The 8747-nt window shown below is 38.1% G+C and overlaps 1 protein-coding gene across 1 annotated transcript; it reads left to right on the top strand.

Annotated features, from left to right (window-relative positions):
- Positions 1 to 427: 427 nt before the first annotated feature.
- On the top strand, positions 428 to 2996 carry scpp7 (secretory calcium-binding phosphoprotein 7). Its single transcript, XM_067585953.1, has 9 exons — positions 428 to 512; positions 635 to 699; positions 1006 to 1050; positions 1351 to 1398; positions 1501 to 1542; positions 1787 to 1846; positions 1948 to 2094; positions 2440 to 2525; positions 2709 to 2996. The coding sequence occupies exons 2-8, from the start codon at positions 646 to 648 to the stop codon at positions 2482 to 2484; spliced, it is 441 nt and encodes a 146-aa protein (XP_067442054.1). The 5' UTR covers positions 428 to 512; positions 635 to 645; the 3' UTR covers positions 2485 to 2525; positions 2709 to 2996.
- The last annotated feature ends 5751 nt before the right edge of the window (positions 2997 to 8747 follow it).

Below are 8747 nucleotides of genomic sequence, written 5' to 3'. Positions count from 1 at the left end.
TGAAGAAATGATACAGCTGTAATATAATCATTATGGTATTTATCATCCAATCATCATCAGCTATCATACATTACCTGTTATAATAGATATGGAACAACTCTGTGATAAGATGTGATATTTTAGAGTGACAACTTAAATAAAAAACAATCTACTACAGCTATAATGTTAGTTTCAAAAGGATAAATCTGACCCCTATTCATGTGCAGCCCTTTTGCTTTTATTGTGTGTAAAGATGTTGCAAGGAGGCCCCTGATATAGCGCATCGCCAAGGGATCAAATTTTGTACATTGTAATACATGTTTCAAGCCAAAAATGTATTATGAGAGTACTCACAGAGATACAGCTGCCAATTTTGAGTTGTAAAAAACAAAGTCCTTGGCCTATCACCAACATCTGTCAAAGCTTTGCTCGCCCCTTGTTTTGTCAGCAAATAAATAGGAGTAGATCTCTCTGCAGTCGTCACTCCTCTGCTCAGCAATCCTTCAGTGCTCGTGTGCTGCTGGAAAGGAAAGGTAATGTAGGCAACTAATATCATGTGATATTTTTTACAGAAAATTTTAAATTATGCTCTATTTAAATGCTGTTTGCAGTGAATATCGTTAATCTAATAACTCAAAAAAACTCTCTTTGACAGCTTAATCCAAAATGAAATCCATCCTGTTGGCTGTCTGCATCATTGGGGTGGCTATCTGCGCCCCTGTAAGCAAACACCCTCTATTTTTCAAATATTTTTCCTTCTTATTTCTCTCACAATGTTAAATGTTACTAATTGACAAAATAATCTCACCTCCATGTAGCAGCTTTTCTGGAGCTTTCAGTTATACCACATGATATTTATCAGAAGATGCTCAAATAGTGGATGTATTTTCTGGGCAGTTAAGGACTTCTTGTGTGTGTTGGTTACTGCCTATATTTAACTGTAAATAATATCGACAAATACAATTTGTCTGAATTGTCAATTTTACACTGACCTGCAGTAATTTCTCCCCTAAATCCTCTTTACAGCCCCATAAGTACATGGAGTTTGACATCCATTACGCGCCGCCTCAGGTACAGTAAGAAACAGCACAGATCAGCTGGTGTACATCATGACATACACACACACACACACACACACACACACACACACACACACACACGAAAAACCACAGTAAAAGTCACATTTTCAAACATCACTGAATAAGCCCTACACACAGGTCTGCTATTAGGTTCACCACTGATGGCTGTGTTTCTATATCTGAGCCTGATGATGCTTCTTTTACTGCTTACTCTTTATTAGTTTGCTGCTTTTTCTTACTTACTGTACAATTCAAATCTTTGTGAAACTTAAATTAAACCCGATCTTTACAGGCAGCTCAAGCCATCCCTGCTGGAGCCCCAATTGAAACTCTCGATGTTGTAAGAGCTAAATTAAATTGTTTTACAACCCTTTTAAAAAAAATACATTTAACATTAATAACCACTCTTTTGTATGATAATCTTGGCTGTTTTTATTTTCAGCTCCTCCCAGTTGATGACCAGAGAATGCCTATTGCAGGACCTGTGAGTGACACAGTATAGCTTGATATGTGTGTGTATAGTAGTTTGAGATGCTTTATCGAAAGAAGTTGCAGTTAGCACCTACACTACCATCTGAATCAAAGATAATGAATACTATAGGCACTCCACCAAAATGCAGTTTCAGGGGCCACATGCAAACCTTAGAGAAGAGATGGATTATATGTGAAGTATTGGACTTTCTTAATTGCATGCGTGTGTGTGTGCTTGTGTGTATTTTCACTGAAAGGTCCAAGGTTTCATCAAGCAGGAGATCCCCCTGCCACACGGTGGTGGTACAGAGGAGGTGGTAAGTGCCTCCAGAATTGTTTTCATTTCTCTGACAGAAGTTGTGAGATCTTATTGCAACCTGATTTAAATCCTACTGATCTCGTCTTTCTCCTTCTCCAGTTGTACCCCTTCGGTTTCAGCCAAGATGCTGCTGCCCCCGTTGCTCCTGCCGATCCCGTTGCTCCTGTTGCTCCTGTTGCTCCTGTTGCTCCTGCTGCTCCAGCTGCTCCTGCTGCTCCAGCTGCCCCTGTTGAGCCCATCATTGCTGTGAGTGGCTCTATAACACTGATTATTGGTTTGCATTGTGAGCAATTTAAGTTTATTGAAAAATCACAAAGAGTTTTTCTCTGTCAGCTGCCAACAGTATGTATGCTTCAGTTCATTTTAAAGTATAATTATATCCTCAAATAACCGCAGCAGGAAGGAAAAACTAAACTGAATTATAGTAGAGAAAAGGGCAACGAGTTTGTTCCAGTAAATAATGGAATAAACATTTTTCTCTGACGCAATAAATATTGCTCTCCTAAGGTTTTGAGAGACATCGGCTCATCAATAGACATGTGAGAAACTGTCCCCATTCCCAATTGGCTCATCAGCAGTCTGTCATTTCAGGCTCCCAAACCCAGCGGAGATGATGATGACGAAGAGGATGACTAAAGTAAGCAGAGTCGGCAGGATATGCACAACTTCGTGTACAGGCAAGTACACAAAAAATAACCATAGAGAGAAAGTGCTTTGCTGCATAATACAAACTCCTCAGAGAGGTTGTTTTTTTTTCTTAAAAAATGATTTATGAAACAAAATCTGAGGATCAAAGAATCTCTTCTTGTGTGTCTTTGAGAGAACAGTTGAGATGTATTATTCTTTTCTTCCCACAATAGGTGATGAATGCAATAAGACCAGCAACGTTCCATGGTGAAAGATCACCAGCCAACACTGCTGTTTCCCAAAGTATGAAAAATGTGGTGCTATGCTTTTTAATGAAAACGGTGCTATGTACTTCCAGGAAAAAAAGGTCATGGACTGTTTCCTGAAAAAAAACAAAAGATGCTATGCCAACAAATGTAATATGAGCAGGTTTTTTCCCAGTTTTTAACCATTGCATTTATGTTTGTTTGGTTCATGAATCATATTCACCAAGCTTCACAATAATAAATGATAAGAGCTCACTCATTTTCTTGTGTTTCTTTGCCTAAAAACCTGTAACATTATAGTTAGACAAGACTAACTAAGGTTCATTTGGTTGTAATAATATTAAATTATAACTAAATGCTCAATCCACTTTAATGTTCTGTTACATTTGATCATTGTGTCATCAAAAGTAAAGATAAATCACAATTAGCATTTTGTATTGAGATTATTATAAATGACTGTAATCTCTTATATTAAGATGCAATTTGTTCTACAAGTTAAAAAGTTACAACCACTTTAAACATGAACATATATACAAACAATAACTTTTGATAATTACACAAGTTCCACTTTTCTACTTTTACAATGCTTAAGTCAGCAGTGAATAGCCTCAACAAATTTGTTCTTCTCTGCTGCTTGAATGGTTTGGGAGAATGAATGTGTGAGTAACAGAAGAATTATCAATATTTCATATCATATTCAATTTCCATGTGTGATAGGCATAACATTGCTATTTCAGACATTTATGCCACAGTACTGCAGTTGAACAGAAGCAATAAAAGTGTCATGATGGCAGAATGAAGAGCAAGCAGATTGAAGGTGTGCTCTGCACTAGACAGTGTAATCAACCATAGACTGCTATTACACCGAAAGTGGATTTGACCACTGGTCATTTAGTAAAGCTGAAGACTAGACATCTATGCTGCACCTGCTCATTGAGTAGCATTACTCCCATCAGCTCTGGTTGGCCATCAGATGAGCTGGTACCCTATAAAAGCCAAGGTAACTCTGTGGAAGATACAATAATCATTGACATCACCTTCACAATCTTCTCAATCTCCAGTGGTGTTTTTATCGCAGACGGTGAGTTAAGACAAACTTCAACATAAATTAATTCCTGCTTTTCTAACTGGATCACAACATCTAGTGGGACCTTCTTTGCATTTTTAATTACTGTTAATGTAATGATGAACTTTTTGTAGGACTTGTACAATCTGCAAAAATGAAACTGGTCATCCTGTGCCTCTGCCTGGCTAGTACGGCCTCAGCTGCACCAGTAAGTTTTAAAAACATAGACAAACGTTACTCTTTTACTGTGGAACTTTATTTCCTTAACTCAATTTGTGCTCCATTTGATAAATATTAAATATGTCTGTCTTCTGTTTGTCTTCATTTTCAGCCCTATCATTACCTGTCTTATCATGCAGGTTCCAGACAACAGGCACCCTCACAGGTAACCATGCATTTAGTAAGCAGCTATTTATTTATTTATTTTTACTACATGCTAAAAAATGAATGTGCAATACACTGGCTCATTGTGATTCTGATTTTAAGTACAACAAAAAAATATTTGTTCATGGAAGTAACATTTTGCATCCACTCAGGTGAGAAATACCTACCCAGCTGGTCAGTCTTTACCAGCTCTACCACAGGCCGGCGCTTACAGTGTGGAACTGGTATGTTGGTCTCTCTTTTAATTTTTACAGTATTTTCATTTGACCATTTATGCATTGTTGCTATGCAGTTAATGTATATTTCTGTTTTTTTCCTAAGATTTACCCACACAGTTTTGCTGGTGGTGCAGGTGGAGCAAACCCTTCTCAGGTAAGCACACACATCTTACTGGAGCATCATCTCTTTTCAAAACAGTGGGAAAACATCACTGATTCATTGATTTTCTTTTTCCTTCTCCTCTCTTTCTGAAGCCATTTTCCTCTCATGGTTTCATCAAATATTCCATTCCTCAGCCACCAGGCAGACAGAGCGTGGAAGTGGTAAATGTTGCTTTTTTTCCCTTCTGAAATTACAGGCACTGTTGGAACTGAAAACACTTCAATTACTGTGTGTAAGAGCATGTTTGGTAAAATAAACAACTTGCTGGAACATTATTTATTGAGTATTTTGTGCTATTGTGCTATTGTGCAGTACTACCCCTATGACTTCTCCCAGCAAAGGGTAAGCATTTTACATCTAATATATAAGATATTATACAATGCATAATATAAATATAATTTAACATCGCACAGTACTAAATTAAGTGTATTTACTTTTGTTCCAGATAATGACAAACATCCCTCCTATGACAAACGTCCCTCACTTGCCAAATGTGAGATGTTATTTATTCTAAATCGCCATTATGTTTTGTTTTTTTGTGAAAACATATTTTATACAATACTCTTTGTTTTTTTCACAGGGGCTCCCATTTGACTATCCTCCTCAAAATATACCCCAGCTAACCCCAAATGTAAGAGAAGACAAACACATACACTACCAGTCAAAAGTTTGGACACATGTTCTTATTCATGTGAATGGGAAGGTGTGTCCAAACTTTTTACTGGTACCGTATATCATCTCACTCTGCTTTTAAGACACTTTTTTGATTGGTTCTGGGTGTTTCATCACTTTTCTCTTATGAATTTTTGTTGTTTTTCTTTAATTTTTCAGATTCCCTCATTTGATGCAAATCCTCTCCCATCCCAGGACCCCCTGCAACCTCTCCAGCAGGACCAACCCACACAGACAAATAAGGTATCTATCAATCTATATACTGTATAACGTTATCTTAAGCATTAATCTAAGGTTTGTACTGGGAATTAAAAAAAAATGCAGAAACGGTAAAGGTGGGTGAAGGTATGAATAAAAAATGCTAGAGCAATGTTAATAGAGCAAATGCTAAGTTTAGGAAGTGTATGAAATTAACAATATTTGGGTTTTAAAAACTAAACTTCTTTATCTTTGCAGATGCCAGTGAAGGTGTGAAGTGGATTAGAGGCATCCAAACCCTAACATTCAGGCATCTGCAGTGCAATGTATGGAAATGCTCACTAAAGTTGAAAGAAAAGTCTGGAATTAACATAAAATAACCAATTTTTGTTAAGAGAATCTCCTGGAATAGAAAACTTAATTGATAGATAAACAATAACTTGTTGTAGACCTGTAAACTCTTCAGCGGCCATCTTCTGTCAGCTATCATCTCTTGCAATATTATTGTGGAAATGCAGCTCTTTGGAAGTGCTGCATTTCCACAGTAAGAAATGTGCTGCATATCTTTGTTTAATCATTTGAACTTTTCTGTATATGCTATTTTCTTTAGTAAATAAAGTCAATATTTTCAAGCAATTTTTGTTTTGTTTCTGTGTTTATTTTGTAATTTGTTAAGTATCATTTGTATGTAGCTTCTACTAACAGCAGTCCATTTAAAATAACTTCAGTTTTGTTTTAGGTTCTCACCCTCATATACTGTTACTGCCTCTTTCTGAAACAAACTGTGAATCTCTCGATTAATTTAACTTTGCAGTCCAAAACTCAACTTGCAGAAACTTGCTAGAGATAATCCATCCTTTAAAGTGAATATGGTACACTTTAAAATGTGGGGTTTGGGTTCTGGGTGCCATTGCCATGCCAACAGCATTGCATTATTGACAATGTTGTCAATAAAAACCAGAAGATAAACAATAGGTAAACATTAAAATCATCATAAAAATTTGACTCCACACATCAAAGTTGGTGTTGTGTAGCACCCAAGTGTTTTTATACAATTATTAAATGTAATTATTACATGATTGTACCTGATTGTAGAAGAGTGATTTTAATGCATAAACAATAAAAAGACACAAGAACACCATATGAGAGCTGTAATTTGAGTCTGAAAAGTGAAGCCAATGCAGAAATGCCTTAAACCTGCATTCTTTCTAATTGCCAGCAGTGGGCAACTCCACTGGTAGCAAAAAGAAGTCCAAGTGTATAGAAGTCTATGAGAAAATTACCCTATTTCTCACTTGATTTATTACCCCAGTAAACACTTTCATAATGAGTTTATGGTCTCAATTGGCAGTTTGAAGTCTGCGTTAATACGCAAAATGTTCATTTTGTAAATTATGGTCCCATTTAGAGTAAAATAGACAATAAAGAAGGGTATGCTTTAGAGCATGGCTACCTTGTGATTGACATGTCGCTACCATGGCAACAATGTTGATTACGTAACATAACCATGGCTCAACCCCAGATTCACCAAGTATAGGTGTAGCTGCCGCTATTTCACAGTGTGTTTTCCTCATGAAATTTAATTGTAACATTCTGGTCACCTAAAATAGTCTTGTTCAGATACCACCCTCTCATCCAAATATGGTGACTTTTGGCTCAAAAAATCAAAGATGGCGACAGTCAAATTGCCAGATGTGAGGTTTCAAAACAGTAGTCCACACAGATTATTCCCATTTTCAAAAAAGGGGACTGGAGAGTGTGCTCCAGCTATCGGGGGATCATACTACTCATCCTCCAGGAAAAATTTATGTCAGGGTGCTGGAAAGGAGGCTCCAGCCAACTGTCGAACCTCAGATTCAGGAAGACAGTACAGATTCCATCCTGGCCCTGGAACAGTGGACCAGTGGACCAGTGGGCCTGCTCTTTACTCTTGCAAGGATACTTGAGGGGTCATGGGAGTTTGCACATCCAGTGTACATGTGCTTTGTGGACTTGTTGAAGGCTTACAACTGTGTCCCTCAAGGCACCCTGTGGGCGGTGCTGTGGGAGTTTTGGGCACTGGAGCCATTGCTGCGAGTCATTTGGTCCCCATATAACTGCAGTGAGAGCTGTGTCCACATTCTCGGCAATAAGTCAGACTAGTTCTCAGTGGGTGTTGTGCTCCATCAGGGTTGTCCCTTGTCACCGATTCTGTTTGTGATTTCTATGGACAGAATCTCGAGGTACAGCTAGGAGGAGGAGAGCGTCCAGTTTGGGAACCTCAGTATTGCTTCTCTGCCTTTTGCAGAGGATGTGGCTCTGTACTAGGGGTGTGCCCGAATACATATACGTTATTTGACAAAGCAAAATAGTGAGTTTTTTACGAATATTCATTTCATACTAATATTTTAAAAATTATTTGTTTTTGGGAAGGAAAAAAAATCCATGTAAAATACCAGCATGCAGGTCCATTATATCACTATCGCACTCTCTCTCCTCTGCTATGCTGTCATGTCTATCAGCAGGTCTCAACAAGGGGAGTAACATCCACCTGCTACATGATGCACATTTCCTAGTGTTCGCCAGAAATAAATCTGAGCCACGCGAAGTGCTCCCAAGGGACTTTCCATGACCTATTGTTCCCCTTCTCCTTTCCACAAAGTTAGGTTGTAAAAAATAGGCAATCAATGAAAAGTGCAAAGCAAGAATCGCCTTTGAAGTTCCTCCCTACATGTTACACAGTGTGCTGTCTCTGTGTTATGGGTATATAAATAGGTAGAGGTCTGTCTGCAATGAGGCGATGAGTAAAGTTTTAGCTCAGTAGTCAGGCAGTCGTCTATGATCTGGGAGACTCCAGTTTGAGACCCGGTGTGGGGACCTCTTTCGTGAGGTAATTTATTCATGAACACTTATTGTAACACTTTAATTTTTCTAAAATTAAAAGCGTAATAAAAACAAGAACAAGATTTTTAAGCCTCTTTCCACTTTTATTCAAATACAAATACAAATAATTTTGCTGCCTCAACAAATATAGATACAAATACAAATACTGGGCTCACTGCATATCCTTATTCTGTTGGCTTCAACACACCATGACCTCCAGGCACTGGGATGGTTTACAGCCAAATATGAAGTGGCCGGGATGAGAGTCAGCACCTCCAAATCTGAAGCCATGGTGCTCTTCCGGAAAAAGGTGAACTGCTCCCTCTGGGTTGGGAGTGAGTTTCTACCCTAAGTGAAGGAGTTCAAGTATCTTGGGGTCTTATTCACGAGTGAGGGTAAAATGGAGTGTGAGGCTGACAGGCAGATTGGTGCACCATCAGCAG

Source organism: Thunnus thynnus, chromosome 3, assembly GCF_963924715.1.
Source record: "Thunnus thynnus chromosome 3, fThuThy2.1, whole genome shotgun sequence".
Classification (NCBI taxonomy): Eukaryota; Metazoa; Chordata; class Actinopteri; order Scombriformes; family Scombridae; genus Thunnus; species Thunnus thynnus.
Note: the sequence above shows the minus strand (reverse complement) of the source record. Positions and strands in the feature narration are given on the sequence as shown.